We start from the raw sequence: 27,877 nt of genomic DNA on the forward strand, positions 1-27,877 counted from the left end.
GAATTCCATTTTACATTATTAAAAAAAATTTTTTTAAGCACTGAGAGCCCTACATTATAACCTTAGAGGGTGTCCTCCACATAATACTGTGACATAGTGCACAAGAATGGTGGCAGTGCCAATCACTTGGTTCTGAGTCTAAAGTTTTCAAATCTTGGAATGTTCTTTTATATTTGGGCATTATTAGTAAATTATTTTCAGCTATATGTGGGTCATGAGTTTTTTAAAAGAGTTTTTGTAAATGATGATCTATAATTCTTGAGATACTAAGTACTTTTATTACTGAACATTGAAGCAATGTTATTATGTGTTTTTTTTGTTTTTTTTTTGAGACAGAGTCTCGCTTTCTTGCCTAGGCTAGTGTGAGTGCCGTGGCGTCAGCCTAGCTCACAGCAACCTCAAACTCCTGGGCTCAAGCAATCCTACTGTCTCAGCCTCCCGAGTTGCTGGGACTACAGGCACAAGCCACCATGCCCGGCTAATTTTTTATATATATATATTAGTTGGCCAATTGATTTCTTTCTATTTTTATAGTAGAGACGGGGTCTCGCTCAGGCTGGTTTTGAACTCCTGACCTTGAGCAATCTGCCCGCCTCGGCCTCCCAGAGTGCTAGGATTACAAGCGTGAGCCACCGCGCCCGGCCATTATGTGTTTTTTATATGTAATTTAGTAGGACACTGAAAAAGTCTAGGTAGATTTTAAAAAGAGATGAAAATTTAAAAGGATATTATTGTACAATTGAGATTGCCTGGTGTGAAACCAGTGGACCTGTAAGATGCAAAATCCCCCCATGAGACAGAAAGGAGGTGACAGGGAATAATAGTTGTTGAGTCAGAGACATTTCTACCCGTTTGACTAGGTATACAGTTAGTGCAGAATAGTGTGTGCAAATGACTATTCATATAGTAAGGTAGAGTACAAGCCAACCTCAATTCACTGACACACATACTGTGTGTTTTAAAATGCTAGTATGTAATTTGTTGCCCTCAATCTCATTTCTAATGAGAGCTAGACTAGTCCATAAGATCACGAGTACAAATTATTTTATTTTATTTGTTTATTTTATTTTTTGAGATAGAGTCTCACTTTGTTGCCCAGGCTAGAGTGAGTGCCATAGCATCAGCCTAGCTTACAGCAACCTCAAACTCCTGGGCTCAAGTGATCCTACTGCCTCAGCCTCCCAAGTAGCTGGGACTACAGACATGCGCCAGCATGCCCGGCTGATTTTTTCTATATATATTAGTTGGCCAATTAATTTCTTTCTATTTATAGTAGAGATGGAATCTCACTCTTGCTCAGGCTGGTTTCAAACTCCTGACCTCGAGCAATCCGCCTGCCTCGGCCTCCCAGAGTGCTAGGATTACAGGTGTGAGCCACCGCACCCAGCCACAAAATTATTTTAATACTTAAAAGTGTTAACCCATGAATTCCGGATCATGGGAAAGCGTTTTATCGCTCTCTTATTAAAAAGGCATAATTTTGAAATATGTGGATTTGGACTTTGCCCTTTTAGCTCCTTTTTATACTTCCATATGTTACTATTATTTCCCATTCTTTCTACCTTCTATGAACCCTACGCCATAACTACCCCAGCCCCAATCCTTGTCATCTAAACAACAGTTATTTTATTAGAGCATTTATTGGCTTCTTCTTCAATGAGAACAGCCATTACCTCACTAATCAACTCCTAAACCAGGTGTTAAAAGAAAGCAATTAGATTGGATCAATTCATGCTGAAGTGTGAGAGACTGACAAACCCACAAACCTCTCAGAAATGGTTTTCTTTTTTTAAAAATGGTGTTCTTTTTAGGTTAAGTTTTAATCTAAGTGATTCTTTATTGATACTTCAGATACAAGACAAAATGAAGTGAATGTTTGATGCTTTATGGGAAAAGCTATCTGTTTTTCTCTTTTGGATGTAAATGTGCAGTGGTTAGAGAGTACAGGGGGAAATTGTGGCCATCTCTACCCCAATCCACCTGTCAAGGCCTAGACAACCTTCCGGTATTTAAACCTACCATCTAGAAAGGGCAGGGTACCTAGATCAAGAGTGGAAGAAAGGAATTTTTCTTGCTCTTTCCAAAGTCAGCTGCCTGGGGGAGCTTTGCAGTAGAGAGGAAAAGGGTCCCATTCTAGAAAGTTGCCTATGTGAGTTGGTGAGCTCCAGCCTCCCATCTGAACAGAGGCCCTGTGGGATTCTCTTGGCCTGAGGAAGGTTATTACACTACCAAGTTGTTCCCTCTGTGGGGTACCTATCAGCAAACACTCCTCAATTGGCAGTAATTATCTGGCTAGAGCTCCAAATCATCCTCAGCTGATGTATGAAAGACCAAAGTGGCCTAAGAAAGGTGTTACTACATAAAGTACAAAAAGGCAGATGGTAAGTTGCAGAGATGTTCTGTAATAAGTGCAAGTGATAGATTTAATTTTTTTTTAAGATAGAAGAGAAGGGAAAGAAATATTTATTGACATCTACATTCTAGTCACATTCACTAGAATTCACCTTTCATCTTTTCCCACCAAGCAGAACTTCTATAATCCAATACATTCTACCTTAAAAACTTATTTGACACTCTGGGAGGCCGAGGTGGGCGGATTGCTCGAGGTTGGGAGTTCGAAACCATCCTGAGCGAGACCCCATCTCTACTAAAAATAGAAAGAAATTAATTGACCAACTAAAAATATATATACAAAAAATTAGCCGAGCATGGTGGTGCATGCCTGTAGTCCCAGCTACTTGGGAGGCTGAGGCAGGAGAATCGCTTGAGCCCAGGAGATTGAGGTTGCTGTGAGCTAGGCTGACGCCACGGCACTCACTCTAGCCAGGGCAACAAAAGTGAGACTCTGTCTTAAAAAAAAAAAAAAAAAAAAACTTATTTGAAAATTTGTGTTCTCTTATTAATATATTCCTATTTTAATACAAAGTGATGTGAATTATTATTAAAATTGATGCTCTCAAAAGACAGACCATATGTATCCAGTGACTTGATGTCTCTCATGATACAACTGCCTCATACTTCTAATCTGAGAAGCACAAACATATTTATCTCACAGCAACTCCATGAAAGGGGTATTCTTATCATTTTACAGATGAGAAAATTAAGACTAGAAGAGGGAAGAAACTTAAACATATTTCACAGGTACTAAATGGCAGTATTAAGTTTCTCCTTCAGACTGGCTCCTCATAAGCATTTTGTGATCCTATAAAACAGAAAAACTAGCAATATGAATAAAGTGCTGATCTAAAAGTTAAGAAAGGTTTTTGGTCATTATTGACTGGCAAGGAAATCTTTTAAAAGGCCCCTTATAAAAATCTTGTCTTTCATTTCCTCATATACATGTTGAGTTTAATTTCAGCCTTAATGTTGGGAAAAGGTACATACGTATTATTAAAATTAGACATTTGACATGCTTGAAGACTAGTTCTAAATAAAATCAGTTATTAATGGAATGGTACCCTTGAGAACTCTCCAAGTCTAGTGTACTCTTCTATGTATGTGTACACACCTGACTTTTAAACACAATGTCTTTGCCACCAGTTACTGATCTCCTTACTATACAGAAAACAAGCCATTTTAGTCAGTTACTTTAGTCAACTCACCCCCCACACACAGTTCTCTAAATGGTAACTCATCCATAATGCATAGTAATAGCCAAGAGCTCAGATTTTAAATATGTCAGCAAAATCTAGTTTTAAGTCCTGACTCCAAATTATTAGTGTGGCATTGAGTAAAGTGCTTTAGTTCTCTGTGCCTCAGTTTCCTTATTAAAAAAGGGGTGAATAAATGGTACTCCATGGGGTTTTTATAAATTTTCTCTCGAATTATCTATGATGAATGGTAGATAATGTTGCTATATGTAATGCCTGAAAAGTTTTGAGTCAATGATTACCTTGTAAGTTCACTTTAAATTGAATAAACATATTATTTCATAAGGATTTTTTTTGTGTGTGTCCATTAAGTGAAATTTACTTGAGTTTACTAAGTTAGTCCACAATTTATATGGCCCACTTTTTGATCAAGATTCTAAGTATAAAAACTCTTCTTTCTACTTGAGATTGATTTTCATGGGAAAAGAATGCCACATAATATGTAGCATTCAACTAATCTATTCTGTTAATTTGGCAGTATAAAAAGATTTGTAAATAATGAATTTCCATACTCTTGAAGATACCTTTATACACCTTGCACTGCTTCTGAGTTTACTCATGCCTTGTCTTAAAATAGGACTTTCTCCTGACAGTGTGTGTTAACAATTGGAAAATTCCCTATCAGTAGACTAGCACCATCTTGACAGCCCTGTGTTCTGCCTCTACCTTGCTAATTGTTTCCGTGGGATTATTTGGATTGTGTAGAAAGCTTTTGCAAATCCTCTTATTACTGAAGTCATTGTTGCCGGCAGGAATAAGATTAAAAGTGCTTAAGTCTGTAGAGTTGTTTCTAATTTGTACGTGTCATTTCAGTGGCATTTTAACAGAACTCTGTCTCCTGTCCCTCCCTTCTCCCCTGGTACTATCTCAAGTTGGGTCCAAGAAGCCAGGCCATTGGAAGAAATCTCATTTTATCCTCCTAATTATTATGCTGGCACTCAGGAGATAATTTTTCCCTTCATGCACTGCCAATTAATATGCAAATGGGCTGATAAATATTTATGCAATGATTTAAATTATGCAGGGAGTGCTTTCAGTATATTCTGTAAATGAATTGTTCCTGGACTTCAAAGTGCTGGCTGCAGTGCTAACGAGCGGAGATTTGCATAAGGCCCTAATCACGCGCATACTGATTAAGCTTCATTATGGAAACTGCCAGCTGCAATCTTTGTTTCTATTTTATTACAAAAAGGGGAACTTTTCATGCTTCAGTTGCCGTGATAATGTCAGTCCTAGCTGGTAGGAGAGACTAAAACTCCTCTGAGCAACTGAAGTTTCCTTATTCAGTTGAAGATTGCTATGGTGTAACTGAAGAAGTTGTATTTTGCTTCTCCCCTTAATCACTACCCCCCACACCCTTGTTCTCTTAAGAACATAGTGTAGATTTATTAGAAATATTAGTACCTTCTTTCCCCCACCCCAAACCGCTACCTGTTTCTTCCTTGTTTGGACTGTCTGCACCTCTAGAAGATTTCACAGCAATGCTGGACTGCAGTGACTATGTTTTAGGTGGGTACCAGCACAGTTCTTTTCTTAGAGGCTTTAATATGGAAATAGCATGTGTGGGGTTGACTGTGCATAAATGCTTAATCGCATATGCAACCAGTGCAGGGGAGGGGGAGAGCTGGGTTGAGCTGGGAAGGAGGAAAGCATTTGCAAAGCACAAGCATACTGGAATTTGTAGTAGGTCCCTCCCTGTGACTAGCTCTTCTGGTTCAGAGGGTATTTTCAGTAACTAATGTGGATTTAGAATTCAGCTTGAGTGAAGGGACATTTGTGATTTTGGGAAATTTCTATTGAGAGCATTTCATGTAGTTCTAAAAATATTTTAAGTCTGAAACAAGGTATAAACTGTACTTAATATATACATATTAATAAAAATGTTTTTCATACCTAAATGAGAATGTCTTATACAGAAAGCAAAAATGCTCAGTGAAAAATAAGGTGGAGTCATTGTGCAGAAATGTTCCCTACATATTAATACAGAGGGTAATTGTACTGTTTACTGCAGTAGGTCTATTGATCAATTTTCAGATTTTAAAAATTATTAACTTTTCAAATTTTTGCCAATATTAACCTTTTTTATTTTCTAAAATCAACTATGTTCTTTAGAAATCTGTAGTTTTAACTGTTAGCCTATTTTGGGCGAGGGAGATGTCCAGTTTAAAAACAGTCTTTGGTGACTAAGATTTAAAAGAGAAGCACTTTGGTTTTTAGACATGATTGATGATGGCCATATTTTTTATGTAGGTTTGTCTATTTATTTGCAGAGTTGTTGAAACCTTTCTAAATGTTTCTCACCTGGGATGTTGAGTGATACGAACTCTAGGACTTGGATATCTTACATTTAAAACTTCTGCAAATGACCTTTTCTGTATGTCATTTTCCCCACTTGAAAATTGAGTCTGTCTCCTATTACTTTCATAGTTGCCAAGAATAAAGTAAAATGATATTTCTGAAAATGTTTGAATTCTTATGCAAAAGGCATGGCCTAAACCCAAGGTAGTACTGATACTTGTCTAGTACAGTAAAAACCACTATGTAATGGGTGAATGACAGAAACAACAAATTTATGTCAAGAATTCAATTAAATGGCAACTTGTAGACTGTGTATTGATTGGACTCATTATTTACAGTCAGCTCAATGGCTTAGACTTATATTTTTTTATATTGCTTAGAGAGAGAAAATACTTCAACTATCAAAAAAGAATGTATTTGTATTTACTCTTTTATATTTACCAAGTTGGGAACTCAGAAAAAGAAAGGAAAATATCTTTTTGAAATATTTTTAGCATTTTTTCAGAATTGGAAATTATATGTATTACTTTCAGTTAATAGTAAATATAATTTAAACAATCTCTCCCCATTGTTATTGTACAGTTCATCAAAATTTTATTGTTTTATTCTTTTTCGTGTGTTAAGTAATTTTGTTAAATGCCATTGATGCCCTTGACAATTCAGTGAAAGATTCTGAAAAGATTCACATAAAATACCTGTGTCATAATTTATAGATGGGGAAATTAGGATATGGATTGTATAAGCTTAGGCTCCTGACTTGTTAAGAATTATGCTTTCTTTGTATGGTGTCCATATATCTGGGAAAATATTATCCTTTTCATGAATGTTAACTGATTGATCCTTTTTTCCACTTTACTTTAAAATTTCATTTTAAAGGAAGCATTGAGGAGTGTGTGTAATTGTTACATTTGTTGCGATCTTTGTTGACCTTCATAAGATTTTGGTTAAGTCATTCAGAAAGCCGGTTTTCAATAAGTTGTACACCTGTTCCTTTCAAACCTTAGTATGTTTTCAGATGATATATTTAAATTTTTCTGGACGGTAGGGGTGAAGGAAATTGTAGAACTGCCCTCATTTATGACCACAGACATGAATTTAAAACCTTTGAACATTTGAAGAACAAACCAGAGATATAACAGAGTGCTTAAGCCCATAAGACAAGCATCAGCTGTAAAAACTTACTGTATTAGAAAAGCCATTACAGAGCTTCTAGGTTGGGAATGAAATTTATAAGAGGACTCCAGATTTTTTCTCATCCCTTTTGCAGGTAGATAATGCAACTGTGGACAACTATCTACAGTTGAGACTTCTGTCTAATGATTGTTTTGATTTTCCTAGTTAGATGTTTAAGCAGATGACAAAACATACTCTTTGGTCAAAAAATCAAATGCATTATAGTTAAAATACTTATTTTCTCTTAATAACTGTAGTTAAATGGTTCTTAACTCAGGTGAAATGGCAGAACTTTGATAGTAAACTAGTTTGATTATAAATATTCTAAGTTTGAGTTTGCAGTAGATGTAGAATAAGATCGTGTTTAGGTGTATTCAGTTTTTACCCTTCAAAGAGGTAGAAGAAGAAAGAGCAGAGTTGTTCTTGTCTCTTCTCTTGCATGTCTTCTGGGATACCTAATACTGCTTGATGAAAACTTTTTACTATGGAACTAAATCTTCATTTAACAGATAACTCTAGAAGAAATAAACCCAAATTAGCAAATTCATTTGGATATTGAAGTATAATTTTTAAGTGAGTGTCATTGTGATTCAGTTTTGAAATTATTATATCTCTTGTAGCTCTGGCACAGCTTCTTATACTGGTTTATGATTGAGGTATGAGTTTGGCATATTCTCACTTAGACTCTAGTTTAGTCGGGGGGGCGGATAAATTTGGGGACCTTTTTCTCAGACATGTTTTCTTTTGGTCTGTTAGGTTGAGTTACTATCTCATCTGTTACCAAGATTACTAGTGAATTGTTTTGGTTGTAATTAATTAATATCTTTGCTTATATAAAAAAGATACTTTATTTGAGAATAACATTTTTTTTTTACTATTGAGGAGCTTCTCCCCAGCCTCAGTTTTATTTCTTTAACATTCTTTAACATATTCTATAAAATATCTATAACTTGATGTTATAAAGCATTTATTCTTTTACATATGAGACTTTCTAATTTTTTCAGATTAAGGTTCTGTCATTTTTCTTCAAAGCATCTTAAAATTCTTTAGAAAGACAGTTTATTTATGGATCCCTTCAGGGTCCAGGGAATCCTGGATTTCTTTTAGATATCCTTTTATTACAATTTCTGATGTTTTAGCCTGACATGCATGCACTGTGTCTCCTTGACTGCAACATTAGTTAGCCCTTTCCTCTGCCATGACTTTGCCTCCTTAACCCCATCTCCAGACTCAAATTTTGGAAATCCTTATTTACTTCTGGTTTATTTCAGACTCAAGAATGAACAATCCGTCAGAACCCAGTAAACCATCTATGGAGAGTGGAGATGGCAACACGGGTAAGAGATAGTTCTCTCATCTAGCTTTTTAATAAGATCTAACGAAGCTAAAAGAAGAAACTTCCCACTTTACTAGAACTTGTATTTGGCAAATACATAACAAAACTTGTATTTGGCAAATACATAACAATTTGAGTATTGACTTGTCAAATATGATTTAGTTGCAGGAACTGGGATTATGTTTGTTTAAGATTATCTACTTTTCTTTGCAGATTGCTTCATCTTTTTGCTTCCATCTATCAGAGAAACAACAGGTAGTTACAAGAATTGTCCTTTCAGTCAGATAGTTCTGGGTATGAATTATAGATTTGCCACTTACTAGCTGTGTGACTGTAGGCAATTTCTCCAATCTTTTTGAAATGTAATTTATTCAATTATAAAATGGGATAAAATATTTCAGAGGTCATTGTATTACAGGAGATAATATATGTGAAATGTTAAGCAAAGTACCAGCAGCCCAGCAGCACAGTAACCATTCAGTAAAGTATTGCTCTTGTTATAGGTATTAATCAAAATAGTAAATCTTATCTACTTCACATTTGATATAAATTATATTAAAGTATGATAGTGTCAGGTAGTTATTAATATAAAGACATACCCATTTCTAATACATCCTTTTATTTGGTAATTTTAAAAAAATTTACACTTGATTAAACCTTTTATCAGGAGAAAATTAATTATCATGTAAATGAGAATACTGAGGCCCCAAGAGAGAAAGGTAAATCCATAAAGGACAGTTTGTATCCACAATCCATACTCTTAATTCGGTGTATTGCTTAGAGGACATTTGACTATGTGTCTTTATTATCTGCCAGACATGAAACAGGGACTTCCCCAGTTTCTAATAATGCATAAATACAATTCTAAACCAAATAAGAAGAGAATTAATGGGCAAGGATGCACAAAAAGTAACTGTTTCTAAAGTAAACTAGGTTTTTCACTAGCAGAGAGGGTTCCCTCTTTGGCCATCATTTTGCAAAATACCTAACTAGGGGAGATGGGTAAGAATCGGAGACACTTTTGGAGGCTGTCTTTGTTTTCTATTTCTATGAGTCATAAAACGTTTTATTAATAATTTGTAGTAGCTGGATAGGTTGGACCAATATAGCAGTTTCCTGCCTACATGTCTTCCATTGTAAACTGTTCTGTACCTGGAGATGCTTATTTATCTTTTAATCTCTGAAATGTACCTACCTCTTTATGTGAAACTGAGCTGTAGGGATTCCATGTTGATCCCTGTTGTATTTAACATGTTTCATATTATTCTAACTGAGGCTAACCAAGTAGACTACTGTAGTATCTCCTGAGAAGGGGAAGGGGAGAGCATTATATTCTTTCTAAATTATCAGCCACAGTCTCTTCTCTGTTACTTCTCTGTTCCCTGTTTGGGCCCCTCTTCCTTTATTTTGTAGCACTGGTTCTTGTGCCTGTGCAGGTGCTTTGGCCACTTAGCTTATGAGTAGGACTTGTTTTCAGAGTTATAGGGCAGTAGATCCCATTAAGAGACCAGGGGAGAGGAGGCAGGACACCTATGCCTAAAGGATAGCTTCAAAGAGGAAGCATGTTTTTCTGTCTAAGAGAGGAGAAACAGATTCACTAAATGATTGGAGAACAGGGAAAATATCTACTGCATCAGACTCAATGAATCCCCATTTTTACTTTAATGCCATTACTATAATAGCAGTTTCAGTAGTTACCATTTTTTGAGCACTTGTAACATTTAATAAAACCCGTGTGACATGTTTTTAAAAATCTTAAGCTCTGTATACGTTACCTGATTTTAATTTAAGTTCTTATGGCAAGTTAGATATTACTATTTTAAGGAATAGGGATTTGAGGCACAGATCCAGGTTTAAGGCAGGTTTAGGATTGTAGCCTGCATGTGTTTTTCCCATAAATGAAAATAAAACTGAAAAATTTAAGCAGCATTTTGTATGTGTTCAGATCTATGTAAGGTAAATTCTGGCTGGAGCACTTGTTGGAAGTCTTGTGAATTTCTTGCCCTGTTTTAATATGAAATGCATGGCAAACTCATTTGTACCATAGAGTTGAGCAATATCAATTAAGATTTTTTTACTTTTAGAAAATTGTAGTTTTCTGAAATTATAATTTTGTGGCTAAACTCTAGCACTTTCTTAGACTTCTCTACTTCCATCACCAGCAATGGCAGTTGATTTTCTCTTTTCTCCACAAAGATGGGAAATTTTTATTGTTTTTTTTGTTAAGAGTTACTGCTCATGAAATAATACATAGCAGCTGGATCAAATGTGAACCAGTCACCCATCCTTACTCTGAAGCATAGCCTCTTACTTCCTGTTTGTCTATTGTAGCATTTGTTGCCTTAGTAAAATTACTAATTACTTCCATTTTATGGACCTTTACATTCACTTCAGAATAACAGAAACCATGAATGTTAAGGGTTTGTCACTATAATTCTAGCATCTTCCGCTGGTATCAGTTTATTTAGGAATATAAAAATACTTTTGAGTCCCAGTTTGCATATCGAATTACCATGTTTGATATAGTAGATATAAATTTACAATTTATTTAGATAATTACATGCTTACAAGTTGATTTTTATTTTATAATATAACAAGTGAATCTACAGACTAGTCATTTGTTAGTTGTTTATTATTTTTTAGTAGTTTATGAAAAAGAAGTAAAAGTTTTAAGGGAAAGAACCTCTAACTAATAAAACTGAAGTCTCACGTTTTCTGGATTCAGAATACTTTTGTGTAGATCATTTTTTCCTGAAATGTTTATGATTGTAATAATTTTAATTTGTGAAATTTTAAGGAGAATGATATTGTAAACTTATTTAAGATTGTGTTGATACATTAGTTCTTTGCCTCTCACCTGCCAGAATGATTTATTTAAGTTGAGAAACTAAATCTGACAACGTGCCTTTTCAAATAGCCGTTATATGTCCATAGAGAATCTATAGCTTAGGTTTCTTTCTTTCTTTATTCATTCAGTAAGTACCTGTTCTATATGTAAAATATTACAGTTGGTGTTAGTAGAAGATATAGTACAAGCAGGTGAGATACCCTGAGTCTTCAAGGAATTCACAGTTCATTAAAAGATAAGACAAATATACAAATAACTGATTTTGGATAGATTATGGTAATTGTAATTCAAGAAAGGGGTATAGAAAAGTCCCATAGTGAAATTAAGAAGGTGTTTCTTTGAGGAAATTCAAGTGCGTTTATAGGCCAGATAGAAAAAATCACCAGGAAGGAAGAGAGTACAGAAAGAATAACAACTGATGGAACCAAAGTAGAGGTGAAGGGCTGAGATCAAAAATGCAGAATGGGCCAGGCGTGGTGGCTCATGCCTGTAATCCTAGCACTCCGGGAAGCCGAGGCAGGTGGATAGTTTGAGCTCAGGAGTTCAAGACCAGCCTAAACAAGAGCAAGACACTGTCTCTACTAAAAACAAAAAAGAAAAGGAAGGAAGGAAGGAAGGAAGGAAGGAAGGAAGGAAGGAAGGAAGGAAGGAAGGAAGGAAGGAAGGAAGGAAGGAAGGAGGGAGGGAGGGAGGGAGGGAGGGAGGGAGGGAGGGAGGGAAGAGAGGAGGGGAGGGGAGGGGAGGGGGGAGAGGGGAGAGGGGAGAGGGAGAGGAGAGGAGAGGAGAGAAATTAGCTGGACAACTTAAAATATATAGAAAAAATTAGCTGAGCATAGTGGCACATGTTTATAGTCCCAGCTGCTTGGGAGGCTGAGGCAGAAGGATTGCCTGAGCCCAGGAGTTTGAGGTTGCTGTGAGCTAGGCTGACGCCATGGCACTCTAGCCCAGGCAACAGAGTGAGACTGTATCTCAAAAAAAAGGTGCAGAATGAAGGGTTAACTTTGAAAGTGAAAAAAGATATACCACTTTCTCTAAGATTGGGGAGAAAGGAGTAAAGATTAAACAATGTGACTGAGAAAATTGAGGTGGAAGGGAGAAGCAAAACTGGGAAGTAATTCACATGATTACTTCATTTTTCTCATTAAAGTAATTGAGGTGATCATCAGAGGAAGGCAAGGATAATAGTAATAATAACAGCAGTTACCATTTATTGAATTCATTAACTGTAGGTATATGGCTAGCTGCTTTATTATGTATACTTTATGTCGTAATTGTTAAACTACGCCTATAAGGTAAGTAGGTTTATGCCTATATTGCACATAAGGGAACTAAATTCATAATGGTTTAGTAATTTATAATTGAAAGACTGTGAGCTTCTCATTACTTTATATTGCCTTGCTAGGAGAAGATTGAATGAAATGGGTTGAGTAGAGTGAATGAGTTTTGACATAGTTAGTTACCTTTAAGGAATTGATTGAAATAAAAAGGATTGATAAGCCGTTGAGGGTCAGGCTCAGATTAAAGAAAATAAATGTGTAATTTATCTAATCAACATATTTATCAGTTAACCTTTGAACAACACAGATTTGAGCTGTGTGGGCCTACTTGTATGTAGATTTTTTTTCAATACATACATTGGAAAAATATTTGTAGGTTTATAACAATTTGAAAAAACTTCCAGATGAACTGTATAGCCTAGAAATATTGAATACATTTAAAAGTTAGGTATGTTATGAATGCATAAAATAAATTAAGATTCTAGTCTATTTTAACATTTACTACTATAATCTCAAATCTATTATAAAAAGTTAAAATTTATAAAAATTTAACACAAACAAGCACTTAAAGACTATACATGGTACCATTCACAGCTGAGAGAATGTAAACAAACTTAGATATACAGTATTAAATCATGTGTGGATAAAACTAACTATAGTATCTACTGTACCACTGTAATAATTTTGTAGCCGTTTCCTGTTGCTATTGCAGTGATCTCAAGTGTTGCGGAGTATCCTCTTAAAATGCCATGTGATGCTAGTTGTGTCCATGTGAGCAGTTTCCTCCATCTTTGCAGCCATCTGTATAGCATCTTCAAATTTATCTTGTAGGGAAAACAGGTATGAAAATGTAATATAACAGAAATTGAGAAGATTCATGAGTATACATGAATCCATGAGAATTCAACATAGGGAGAAATTGTTTCTAGCTGGCAGGATCAGGGAAGACTTTGGAGAAAGTGGAGTTTAAACTATACCTTGAAGGCAGGGTAGGATTTAAATGTGGTGGTGGTAGGCAGTATACATTCAGCATGAAGAAACAGTAAAAGCTGAGATGGAGAAGAAATCTGTACTAAATGTCTCTAATTCCTTCAGATTTTTTCCATCATGTCATGTGATTTCTAGATCCTTTATCCTTTAGTCATTCACAGAATTAGACAGTATTCTAGTTCTTCAGACTTCATTATAGCCATTACTGTTACAATTGGCTTATTATTGTTTTTGAAAATTTATCATTGGCTTATTATAATTATTTTTATAATTAATAAAAGTAAAAGTGACAAAATTTTAAATTTTTATAAATTTAATATAAGGTTTTTCTGATATTTGTTTTGAAGTTTTAAAACTTACTTTCTTTTAAAGTAGCTGACTCATCTGTTTGTTGTTGAATTTGCAGTCAATTAACTAAGTTTTTTTACATCTGAATTATAATGGAGTCAAGGCTCCCCTGTCCTGTTCTTTTTCAGTTGATTTTTTTTTTTTTTTTTTTGAGACAGAGTCTTGCTTTGTTGCCCAGGCTAGAGTGCCATGGCGTCAGCCTAGCTCACAGCAACCTCAAACTCCTGGGCTCAAGCAATCCTACTGCCTCAGCCTCCCAAGTGGCTGGGACTACAGGCATGCACCACCATGCCCGGCTAATTTTTTTCTATATATATTAGTTGGCCAATTAATTTCTTTCTATTTTATAGTAGAGATGGGATCTCGCTCTTGCTCGGGCTGGTTTCGAACTCCTGACCTTGAGCAATCTGCCCGCCTTGGCCTCCCAGAGTGCTAGGATTACAGGCGTGAGCCACCACGCCCAGCCTTCAATTGATTTTTCATTCAAATGATTTTTCCTCCAGGATAATATCATGATCTTTCTGGTAAATGAAAAGGCCAAAAAAATGTATTAGTGCAACCTAATGTACAGTTATGAAATAGCATTCCAAAAATATCATCATTCAAAGTTCTTGGTACCCTGTGATATATTAGTTCTGTGGGGTTTACGAGTGTCATGGCTGGTATTAGGAAATTATGTTTGTAAAAGAGCATTATCAGACATCATTTTCTCCAAGATGAAGAGAAAGCATCCTGAAAGACCAGGGCACCAGTGAATATACCTGTTGTTCTTCATAATAACTCAAGAACTTGATGTCTTGAACCAACACTAGTTGGGGAAACATTTCCAGATAAAAAACCAGTGCTTTTAGGAGAAGACTCAGAATATCACTGAGGAACAGGACTCAAATAAGTTCTCATTAAACCGGAGTGGAACAATTGCAAATTTCAGAGTCTGAAGAACTATTTTCCTTTTGAACTTCTGTTTACCTGGGGACCATTTTTAATATTCTTAATGTTTTTTATTATTATTGTTATCTTAGAATATATTACATATTTTACTATGTAGACTATGTTCTGTACTGGCCAAGGTATTCCTATAAGCCTGTGGGTAGAAATAGCAATATTAATTTTTTTGGAGTTTCTTTATAGTGAAGTTTTTTTTTTTTTTTTTTTTTTTTGAGACAGAGTCTCGCTTTGTTGTCCAGGCTAGAGTGAGTGCTGTGGCGTCAGCCTAGCTCACAGCAACCTCAAACTCCTGGGCTTGAGTGATCCTGCTGCCTCAGCCTCCCGAGTAGCTGGGACTACAGGCATGCGCCACCATGCCCGGCTAATTTTTTCTATATATATCAGTTGGCCAATTAATTTCTTTCTATTTTTTATAGTAGAGACGGGGTCTCGCTCTTGCTCAGGCTGGTTTTGAACTCCTGACCTTGAGCAATCCGCCCGCCTCGGCCTCCCAAAAGCTAGGATTACAGGCGTGAGCCACAGCGCCCGGCCTATAGTGAAGTTTTAAATAATGGGTAGTTCACAGGTTGACAGTGACTAGAGCACTTCCAGAGAGTCTTAGGAGTACAGTGAAGGTTCTTAGTTCTCTAGAAGCAAACATCAGACACCTGTAGGAAAAGATAGACCTTCCTCTGGTGTTTGGTTTGATAGATGTCAGTTACAGGATATGACTTCTAAGAGATTATGACCACTGCATATTGAGAAACTTGCCCTGGCCTTGCCCTCTGGTGCGCATAGAGATTTTTAGATTTTGGGTATATGTGGGGAAGAAGGGAATTATAATTACTGGAACTGTGAGAATAGTTCCAGTAATTATAATTACTGTATAATTACAAAAGTATAATCTTAATCCAGTGGCATCTGGATTAAGATTATACTTTTGTTAAATCAGTGAATGAACACTTGATCCTTTTGGCAAGAGATAGTCCAATAAAAAATTTAGAATTTCAGGGGTAGTGTCCATTTTTATTCATTACTAAAGAAATTTGGAACACTATTGAGAGAATTTGTTTCTAAACAGTTTTAGGCACAGATTATTAGAGATTGTCTATAATTTTTTCCCTCCTCTCTTAGAGGGCAGCTTAGTTTGATCATGTCATTTTTTTCATGTATTTTTTTCCCAACAGGTATTAAAGAATTTTTGGTATAAAAGGATTTTCCAACCATGTTATACTTTATATGTTGCTTGAAGCTAAAAACTAGATTCCATCACTCTTTCAATTAGATCCATTATAGCATCCTGGCCTAGAGCAGTGACAATAGAAACTAGGGGTCAAATTTAATGAGCCATTGGGGGGAGGAGGAGAAGAGAGGGAGTGGAGTAAAAAAAAAAAAAAAAAAAAAAAAAGGAGAGGGAGTAATCTAAAATGAATACCTGTTTTTTGGCTTATGGCTGGGATAGATATGATACCATTCTCTGAGTAGGTACTGCACTAGATGGGAGTAGACTTGGCAATGAGGTGATGGATTTCAGTTCTGAAAATGTAGCATTTAGGATGTTTTGTGGTACTTACAGGGGAAGAAGTGGACGACTGATGAGAGAGAGGTCCCTGAGGAGAGAAATCTGGGTTGCTTATAGAGCTACAGGGAGATGCTCCTGGGAATAGAGTGTAATAAACTGAGAAGAAGACCAAGGACAGAGAGCTCTTCTACAACATTGAAGGGACTGGCAGAGAAAGAGTACTGTCCAGTAGGATGGCCACTAGCTACATGTGGCTATTTAAATAAAATTAAAAATTAAGTTCGCCAGTCCACTAGCCACATTTCTAGTGCTTAGTAGCCACATATGGTTAGTGGCTACCATGTTAGGTAGCTCATACCTATAACATTTCTACCATCACAGAAAGTTTTGCTAGATAGTGCTTAAGTCAAAAAAGAAAGAACAACCATGGAAATCAGAAGTGAATCAAACAGTGAGCTCATGGAGTTAATATTCAGTGTGGTCAAGTACTGCCAAAGGAGGCTTAAAATGTGACCTCTGGATTTGACAATTATTGGTTACTGGGGAGCTTTTGAAAGGTTTTAGGCAAATGGTTAGGAAAGAAATTGCTGTGGTTACAGAAGTAAATGGTTGAAGAAGGGGAATGACAAATGTAGGCAGCTCTCATAGTGGAAGTTGTATGTGGGGCTGTATATAGTATAGTGGTTAAGAGCTCAGAACCTGAAATCAAACCACATGGATTCATAGCCTGATTCTTTCACTTCCTGGTTGTATTACCTTGGGCAAGTTATTTTTTTGTGTGTGTGCCACAATTTTTCTTAGTTGTAAATGGAGATAAATAATAATACAACAAGTTAGATGTATATGTTTTAGTAAGTATGCGGTGTTAACTATCTGTTGTGAGTATGATGATGACAGTAAAAGGGAGAGAATGGGACAGGAGTTTAGAATAGTCCTCCTAGTAGAGCAATATGAATATGTTTATATGTTAAGGAAGAGGAGCCAGTAGGAGGAGACTGGTAAATAAAGAATAGATGATTCAGGAATCAAAAAGGTATTGGGTTTTAGAACACTGGTGGATGAACTAGCCTACAGTAGCAGTTTTTTTTGTTTGTTTTTGTTTTGGTTTATTTATTTATTTTTTTTTGGTGGAGGCATGGGAGAGTGAAGTAAGTTGGCCAATGTGTTACCTCACGCCTGTAATCCTAGCACCCTGGAAGGCCAAGGCAGGAAGATTGCTTGAGCTTAGGAGTGGAGACCAGCCTGAGCAAGAGTGATACGAATGAAAATAAGGAAATGAAACTGGGAATAGAATGCAATAAAGAAGTCTGAGAGTAGATAGTTTATCCAGATGAATAAACAATATAAGAAGAATTTGTAGCAGAGGGTCATAATTCGAGCTAGGAACCCTGACATTGGATACAATCAGAAGGTAAAGAGTTGTACTACCACATTCGGGGACGACTTTGTATTTCCAAGGAAGGAGTGAAGCTGCCACCATCTAACTGGCTTACATCTTAAAGGTAAAGATGAATAGTGGGCATCTGAGTAGGTTGGGAAGCAGGAGGGAGATGGGGCAAGGTAAATGTTGGCAAATTTTTCTTCTCCAACAAAATGTTAATGTGATATTAGGATATTAAAATAAGGCCTTTCTGGTTTTCTTGGTCCTCAAAGCATTCCATTTATGTATAATATTTCAGTTATTTGAAAAAGATAGTCTCAATAGCTGGTAGATGACAAGTCATTTATTTTTCTACAATTAAGAATAAAGTTAAATCTAAGGATACCCTAATCATGAAAAAAAAAAAGAATAAAGTTATTAAAAATCTGTTTTAATAGAATTTTTTATCCAGATAGATTTAACAATTCATCAGACATTAGCTACCTATAGAAATCTTGTTATATGTCATTGATCTACAGGTGATATATAAAAAGCAATTTAAAAAATAACACACGTACTGTTATTTAGGAAGTAAAAGATATATTGTGAAATACATCTTTTATACTGGGTTATTGAGCAGATATGTAATAATCATCCATCCTGTAGATCAGTCATTCAGCCACCCCCAACCTTTTTGGCATCAGGGACTGATTTCATGGAAGACAATTTTTCTGTGGGGGGTGGTGGGAGGTGGTGTTGGAGCTTAGACGGTAATGCTTTGCCCTATTTTCCTCACAAGCCATGGACCAGTACGTACCACAGCTGTAGATGACTGTCATCAATTTTAGTTACACGCCTTACTTTTGTAGTGGCGTGGAATATTTCTGTGATTCTTTCTCTGTTATAAGTGATTCTCTTTCTGGACTTCCATTATCCCTGATTCTTCCCATTTTTATGTCCGCTAAGATGGAAGAAACCACCTCCACACAAACACACTAAAAATGATCAGTAGATAAGTTTTCCTAGAAGATCTTAGTAGCTGTTATTTATGTCCCCTGGTTGCTTGAATTTCTGGAAACTTCATTTGGAATTTGTGCTTGCTTATCAAGGCATTGTAGTGACAGGCACAGGTATAGTCATCATTTCCTATAGAGCATCTGAAATTTAGGCTGTTGTTCGTAAATTTTACCTTGACTGCCTTAAATTTACTGATAAGTAGAAATCTGTGGATAATGTACTTTTCTTCTTTGTTATGTAAGTTAGAGTAGTAGTATAGATTAGAGTAGTAGTATTACTACTACTAGAGTAGTAGTAGTATATGATTTAGAGTAGTAGTATATGATTTTCAGTACAGATTAAAAGGTAACATAGCTACTTAGTGATGAAAAATAGCTTTCATAAACTTCATGTTCCAAAATCTCTCAGACCCTCATTCAAGAAAGTGTTATTCTTATTTTCACATGCAGTTCCCACAGAGGTGCATTTCATAACAGATTATAAGCAGCTATTTAGACAAGTGAGGCTGGCTGCTATAGGCAGGTGAATCAATAGAACAGTAGCTATCAGATTTGTACTGGAACTACAGATTCTTTTCTTTTTCTTTTTAAATTGAGGTGAAGTACACATAAAATCAACTATTTTTAAATGAATAATTTGTTAGCATTTAATGTATCTACAGTGTTATACAACTACCACCTCTTTGTAGTTCTAAAATGTTTTCATCACTCTAAAGAAAACCCATACCCCCTAAGCAGTTGTTCTCCCTTTCCTCCTCTTCCTATCTCCTGGCAACCACTAGTCTATATTTCATCTCTATCGATTTGCCTATTTTTGTGTTTCATATAAATGGAATCATATAGTATGTGCCCCTTTGTGTCCGGCTTCTTAGCATCATGTTTACAAGGTTCATCTATGTTTTAGCATTGTGTCAGTACTCATTCCTTTTTATGGCTGAATAATACTCCATTGTATGAATGTACCACAATTTGTCCATTCATCTCTTGATGGACGTTTGGGTTGTTTTCACTTTTTAGCTATTGTGAATAATGCTGCTGTGAACATTCTCGTATATGGATTTGTTTGAGTACCAATTTACGTATATGATTTGCTTGAGAATTATCAATTCTTTTGGGTATACATTCATGCATCGCTTAATAACAGAGATATATTCTAAGAACTGTGTCATTGTGCAAACATCATAGAGTGTACTTACATAAACCTAGATGGTGTAGTCTACTACACACCTAGGCTATATGGTATATATAGCCTATTGCTCCTGGGCTACAAACCTATACAGCATGTTACTATACCAACTACTGTAAGCAGTTTTCTTGGTTTTTGTTTTTGTTTTTTGAGATAGGGTCTCACTGTGTCACCCAGGTTAGAATGTAGTGACATGATCATAGTTCACTATAGCCTCAAATTCCTAGGCTCAAGTGATCTTCCCACCATAGCCTCCTGAGTATCTAGGACTACAGGCACACACCGCCACTCCCAGCTACTAATACTGTAGCAATTATAACACAATGGTATTTGCATATCTAAACATAGAAAAGGTACAGTAAAAATATGATATTATAATCTTATGGGACCACCATCTTATATGCAGTCCATTGTTGACTGAAATGTTGTTACACAGTGCATAAATGTGTGTCTAGCAATAGAGTTGCTAGGTCATATGGTAATTCTGTGTTTAACTTTTTTTTTTTTTTTTTTTTTTGAGACAGTCTCTCTCTGTCCTCTGGGTAGAGGGCAGTGGCATCATCATAGCTCACTGGAACCTCAGATACCTAGGCTCAAGCGATCCTCTTGTCTCAGCCTCCTGAGTAGCTGGACTACAAGCACACACCACCACGCCCAGCTAATTATTTTCAATTTTTGGTAGACATGGGATCTAGCTGTTGGTCTAACAGTCTCGAATTCCTGCCTCAAGGGATCCTCCAGCCTTGGCCTCCCACAGTACTAGGATTACAGGCATGAGTCACCCTGCCCGACCCTATGTTTAACTTTTTGTTTTTTTATTTTTTATTTATTTGTTTTGAGACAGAGTTTTGATTTGTTGCCCAAGCTACAGTGAGTGCCCTGGCATCAGCCTAGCTCACAGCAACCTCAAACTCCTGGGCTCAACCAATCCTACTGCCTCAGCCTCCTGAGTAGCTGGGACCACAGGCATGCGCCACCATGCCCAGCTAATTTTTTCTATTTATATTAGTTGGCCAATTAATTTCTTTCTATTTATAGTAGAGACAGGGTCTCGCTCTTGCTCAGGCTGGTTTCGAACTCCTGACCTCGAGCAATCTGCCCACCTTGGCCCCCAGAGTGCTAGGATTACAGGCGTGAGCCACTGCGCCCGGCCCCTATGTTTAACTTTTTGAAAGACTGCCAAGCTGTTTTCCATAGAGGCTGAACCATTGTCGTTTTTCACAGTCAGTGTGCAAGGATTCCAATTTCTCTGCATCCTGGCTAACACTTATTTACTTTCACGTTTTTAATTACAGCCATCCTAATGGTTATAATTAGATAATATACTTTAAAAGTAGCAACTTGCCATTCATTTTCTCTAGGAATTAATAATATTAGAAACTGAAACCTTCTTCTTTTTCCCACCAATATTTTTGTGTTTCTCTCTATATATTACAGTCAAAATGTCTTATAATAATGAGATAAGAACTGTTAGTAATAAAGTATGTTTATATCTGAACAGTTAGATGCCTCACTTTCCTCACCTTGGTGGTTTATGCCTCACTTTGTTATCCTGGACTATCTTTACAACCCCATCTCTTCCTCTTGTTAGCCATGCTATTAACAAATGTCTCAAAGCACATTGTACCTTTCTTAGAGCAAGTACCCTCTGCCTTGTTCTACTTTAGAGCAGTGACAGTACCTTATTCTTGTTCATATTCTACCTTCCACTGTCATTCTATAGATTTGTTTTTTGTAGTACTTGTGTTTTGTGTTATTTACTCTCTTGTCTATCACTCATACCTAACTGTTAGCTCTTTGTCATGAGGGAACATGATTTATTTATCTTTGTAACCCTAGGACTAACAGGGTATCTAAAAATTGTTAGTTAAAATTCTTGGATTTTATTTTTTAACCTGGGCATAGTGTCTTCTATTTGTGGTATAAAATGCTTGGCATTTTCCTCCCTGACTCAACCTTTTCCAATTAATTTCATCTCATTTTCTTAAGAGTCAACTGAAATGTCACCTCCACAAAGCTTCCCTGACGTTGCCTTCTCCCTTTCCCCTTAAGTCTCTTTTAAATGTTTTGGTAAAACCCTATGTCTGTCTGTTTTGCACTTTCCACATTGCATGACTATTTTCATGAAATTGAAACCACAACCATTATCTATGCACCCCAACAAACTTCCTCCCTACTCCCTCTTTATTTTCCATAGGATTTATTTCTATCTAATATCTAATATTTTTTTCATTTTTATTGTCCATTTTCCCCACACTAGAATGTAAGCTCTATGAAGACATGATTTTTGTCTCTCTTCTTCACTGTGGTATCAGTCCTGAAAACAATGCCTGCCGCATGGTAGATGCTCAGAAAGTATTTTTTTTTTTTAATGAATGAATGAATAAGCCTAAGAACTACTTGAGAGCAAGGACTGTAGCTGTATTCATTTTTATATCCTGTGCATTTGGATATCAATGCCCAATAAATATTTGTTGAATGTACCATTTATTCTTACAGCAGGATCTTTTTTCCACATGGTATTCTTGGTTCTAATCTGTTGTATACCTAAATAATTATATAAAAATAGAAAATGCACATAAGCAAAAAGAATTGTCTCATTGAAAATAAGAGATGATTCATCATAAGTCTTGTATGTATAGGCATAACAATAGTTTTATCAAAAGCCATTTCTTATAAAGCTAAAACCATTCAAGAAAAGATAAATTTCTACTGAATTGTAAAAGTGAACACTCCTATTGGCTAAGATTTAGGAGAATAGCTGAATAATTCCTATATCCATATTTCAAGTACTCATGGCATTGGAGTAGATGAAAAATAAAGGTTGTATAGAGTTTCAGGTGAGTTCCAATTCAGAATTAAAGATCACATACAGGGATGGGTACGATGGCTCATGCCCATAATCCTAACACTGTGAGGCTGAGGCGGGTGGATCATTTGAGCTCAGGAGTTTGAGACCAGCCTGAGCAAGAGTGAGACCCTGCTCTACTAAAAATAGAAAGAAATTACTTGGAGAGCTAAAAATATATAGAAAAAAAATTAGCTGGGCATGGTGCCACATTCCTGTAGTCCCAGCTACTAGAGAGGCTGAGGCAGAAGGATTGCTTAAGCCCAGGAGTTTGAGGTTGCTGTGAGCTAGGCTGACACCACAGCACTCTAGCCTGGGCGATGGAATGAGACTCTGTCTCCAAAAAAAAAAAAAAGAAAAAGAAAGATGACATACACAAATTAAATTACATTCCCAATTGGCCAGTGATACTAAATGTTACTATAAGGAAAGTCATTTCAGAACAGGTGTACTATATTTAGTGTAGCTTTCCTTACCCCCAACATTCTTAATTGTGTGGGAGTGGGAGCAGGCAGCTGCCTGTGACACTGTCCATACAAGTGGGATCATATCAGATCTGAGAATAGGGTAACTCATATTTTCAAGGTTTAGGTCTCCATTGAGAACAAATCTTTTTGTTCTTTTTGTTGGAAACAGGGACTATTTTATAAATATTTTTCAGGGTCCCAGAAAACTCAGTTCTCTGCAACCAACTTCTTTACTCTGATTTAATTTGTTGTGATCCATGTGATGCTGATACTTGGTCTGAGACTTACGTTAACAAATGAATGTTTGTGCATTTAGCTAAAGAATATGAGGTCACTGACAATGGAACAAAAATTTTTTTCTTTTTAAATTGTCACATTTTCCTTTAGATATAGCTGGTTCCTGAAGAGATTACAAAAATGTACTATGTAAGTTTTAATTTCTGGCGAAAGGGTTGATCTGTTTAGAAACTATTATGTTAATGTTATCTCATAAGAAATGATTAAGTGTTCTAAGAAAAACTAGATTTTATAGGAGTTAAGATTTGGGAAGGATTATTTGTAGTTAGGCTGGCTCTTAAAGTCTTAAAGCAAGTAGATTACAGGCTGGATGTTGAATAATGATTAGGACTTTCTGAGCTGAAGAATAGGGTGAAGGGCATCTATTAAATACATTTTGGTCCCATTGAGGGTATCACCTTAACTTTCTCCCTGACTCTCTTCCTCCCTCCCCCATCCCTTCTCTCCAACCGCTACCTTTCTCCTTCCTTCCCTACTATGTTGTATTTCCTCTCCCATTGGCACATTTTAAAATTAATGTTCATAGGATATAGATTTCCATTCTCATTTATGGAGAAAAGACAATAGGAATAGGGTAAATGAGAGGGACAGTCTTCCCCCTACAAAAAAATTAAGTGTACACCTGAGTAGAATTCAAATAGAAATCCATCTCTTTTAAGAGACAGATCACTTTGGAGACTGATCGCTTTGGAGATGACGGTGAAGAATAAACTGAAAGGAAGTCCATTTTAGGAAAAATGAAACTGAACAAAAATTTAAGGTGTAATCATTGACTGTAATACTCATGATAGAGAATTTGAAAAATATAGAATAATGTATTCACTATTAACATTTCAATGTATTTCCTACTTTGGCAGAAAAATATGTAGTAATATTTCTCATGGGCTATATAATTTGATTTAATTCCTTTTTAAAATTTTTATTTTGGTATAAGAAAAGTATAGCTGGGGTAACATGCTGTGAGGTGGAAACCAGAGGCCCCAAATTCTGATACCTTGTCATCTGATGTCTCTTTATGAGCCTGATCATGGCTGCAATTACTGGTTAATCACTTAATATTATTTGTGAATAAGCATTGAATTGGACTCCTTGGTAGTAGGATGGTATAGTAGGAAGAGCAGTTGGATTAGGGGATGGATAGAGGGCTCTGAGCTCAATTACTATTCAGTTATTTCAGTGGAAGTATCTCTGTATATATTTATTTTTCTTATTTGTAAAACAGGGGGGTTGGTTAGTTCTTTTTAATGGTCCATTTCAGTTTTGCCTTTTCCAAAATGTTATATAAGTAGAATCATATGTATAAGTAGAATCATATGCCCTTCACCCTATTCTTCAGCTCAGAAAGTCCTAATCATTATTCAACATCCAGCCTGTAATCTACTTGCTTTAAGACTTTAAGAGCCAGCCTCTGAGTCTGGCGTCTTTCACTTAGCATACTATGTTTCAGATGCATATTCATCTGTATTGTGCATATTTTAGTCAATTCTATTCTCCCCCCCTTCCCTCCCACAAAACATTGGGAAGTACCAAGTATGTTTTTGTAAACAGGAGGTATAGATTCTTGGTTTTGAGTTAAAGGGGTGGAAAACGTGGAGGACAGTGGCATTTGAGCTGGATGCTGAAAGACAGCCGGAAACCTGTGCAAAACTGAGTAGTATGAATTATTTATGAAGAGAGTAAACCTTTGCCTAGTCAATCAATACTTGACTGCTGGCTCTGAAGAGAGAAATAGAATTTTCTGGGAGATGAAGACCCTCTAATTCTTGAACTTAATATAAATCCAACCTTCTCTCAGTTGAGCCTTCACTCTACCTGGTGCTGTCATTGAGTTCACATCTAATTTATTCCCTGTCACATTCTTCATTGCATATTTCCAAATATATCTATTTGTTTTGCCTCTTTTGTTTTCTAAAAATGACTACCCTTTGATTACTGAGAAAATTGTAACTATCTGAGTCCTGTTCCCACCCTCCTTAGCACTTTATATTTTTTTTCTGTTTTTACCCACCTTCTCCTTTTCACATACAAAGAAATATCTGTCTTCTTTTCCATTATTCTAGTCCTCTACTTCTCATAAATCTATATCTTCTCATAGCTGTCAGGTTCCTGCCCCATCTATTAACCCACTGTGTTCTTACATCTTTAGTATGTCCCTTCCTGTAGACTCTTAAGTGTGCTCAGGTTTCATCAGCCCAAAATCTTTCCTTCCAGCGTTATCTGTCCCTTTGAATTACCATTCTCTTATGCTTCTACCTCTAACTGACTTAAAGGAATGAGCCCCATTCACCACTTTGGCTTCATTACCATCTGCTTTTCCTTAGTTCTTTGTAATCTGGATGTGTACCTAAAATTGTACTTTTTTATCCTTGTTGATGTTTTTCTTTTACCATTTTATGTAAAAGTAGTAATTGTAAAAACCTGCATGTAAACATGTATGTAGTGTTTAAGCACTCATGTATGTACCACTCCAGCCATGAACTCTAGTTACCATTCCCTGGCATATAGAATGGTGAAAAATTGAAAGAAGAAGAAATTTAAATTAAAAAAGAAAAAGAAAATAATTTCAAAAGTTAAGAAAATTAAAAAATTAAAAAAAAAAAGAAGAATGTTACTATTCCTCACAAGGTCACTGTAGGCCCGCCCTGATCAGATTCCATTCTTCTACCACAAAGAATGGTAGGATTTACCATCCTAAATTTACTGTTAATGATCACGTTGCTTTTCTTTCAAAAATTTTTTGCCATCTATGTATTTATCCTGAAATAACAAATTGCTTAGATTTGCCTCTTTTCATGATATAAATCGAATCATACTGTACTATGTCATTTGCTCAACATCGTTTTTTGAGATTCATCCATGTTAGTACATGTATCTGGAATTCATTTTCGCTGGCCATAACATCCTATTGTATGAATATGTCACAATTTTCATGTCCATTCTATTATTGATGGAACATTTGGGTTATGTCTAGTATTACAAACAATACTGCTGTAAATAAATGTTATACTTATTTCTTGATATATATGTGTAAAAAAGTCTCCAGAGTATTTTCTTACAGTGTAATTGCTGAACTTTTTCTAATGTCCCACCAGCCAGTTTTCCAAAACATTTGTATTGGCTTATACTGCATTTATACTGCTACCACCAACAGATGAGAATTTCACAGTCTTGCCAAAACTTGATATTAACCGACTTTGTAATGTTAGCCAACTTATTGGGTGTAAAATGGTATCTCATTACGATTTTAATTTGTATTTTCCTAGTTTCCAAGGAGATTGAGCATCTTTTCTTGTGTTTATGGGACATCTGTGTTTCCTCCTTTGTGAAATTCCTATTCATTTCTTTGGCCTATTCTTTCTGTTGGGTTGACTTTTTCTTATTGATTCATAGGAGTTCTTTGTGTGTTCTGAATACTAATCTTTCGTTACTTGTATGGATTGTAAATATTTCTTTTTTTCATTCACTTTATGTAGCCCTTTGATGAGCAAAGCTTTTAATTTTAAAGTAGTTAAATTTATACCTTTTCATTTTTTGAGTCTTAGTAAAGAAATCTTTCCCTTTTTCAAGATTATAGTGATACTATCTTATGTTCTAAAAATGTTATAGTTTGACATTTAACATTTAGGCCTTTAATCCTTCTGAAATTTTATTTTCCCCTCTTTTTTCGGTATGGTAATTGATACCTAATTTTCTTTTTTTTCCAAATGGCTACCCAATTACTCATTTGTTGAAAACTCCATCCTTTCCTCACTGATCTGTCATGTTTCATTCTCACCTCTGTCATGTTTGTAGTGCCTATGTGTAGCTCTGTTTCTGGACTCTCTGGTCTATTTGTTTATCAAACTCACTCTAATTATAGGTTGTTAGATTCCTTAGGATAGTCTATATACATAATCAGATCATCTGAGAGGATAGTTTTATTTCTTTCTTCCAATTCAAGTGTCTTCTTGCCTTGTTTTGCTGGATAGACCTTCCAGTATAATAGAAGTAGTGGTAGCTGGTATCCTTATCTTGTTCTTAATCTTAAAGGAAGTGTTAGTCCCTAATCCTAGCATTTTGGGAGGCTGAGCCAGGAGGATCACTTAAGGCCAGAAGTTTGAGACAAGCCTGGGCAACATGGCAAGACCCCATCTCTACAAAAAATTTTAAAAGTTAGCAAGGCTACTTGGGAGGCTGAAGCAGGGGGATTGCTTGAGCCCGTAAGTTGGAGCCTGCAGTGAGCCGTGATGGTGCTACTGTGCTCCAGCCTGGGGCTTGGGAAACAGAGTAAGACCCTGTCTCCAAAAAGAAAAGAAAGAAAAGTACTCTTAATGTATCACCATTGAAGCATTATG

General features: G+C 36.0%; 1 protein-coding gene across 4 annotated transcripts in view; it reads left to right on the forward strand.

The window, feature by feature from the left end:
- The window catches only part of POU2F1 (POU class 2 homeobox 1), a 164,690-nt gene that overhangs the window by 83,008 nt on the left and 53,805 nt on the right, over positions 1 to 27,877 (forward strand). For all 4 annotated transcript variants that reach the window (XM_012783849.2, XM_076000357.1, XM_076000358.1 and 1 more), the window contains exon 2: positions 8,393 to 8,458. In XM_012783849.2, the coding sequence (XP_012639303.1) occupies positions 8,393 to 8,458 (66 nt within the window). The remainder of the gene's footprint in view (positions 1 to 8,392; positions 8,459 to 27,877) is intronic.

Source organism: Microcebus murinus, chromosome 2, assembly GCF_040939455.1.
Source record: "Microcebus murinus isolate Inina chromosome 2, M.murinus_Inina_mat1.0, whole genome shotgun sequence".
In the NCBI taxonomy this organism is placed as follows: domain Eukaryota; kingdom Metazoa; phylum Chordata; class Mammalia; order Primates; family Cheirogaleidae; genus Microcebus; species Microcebus murinus.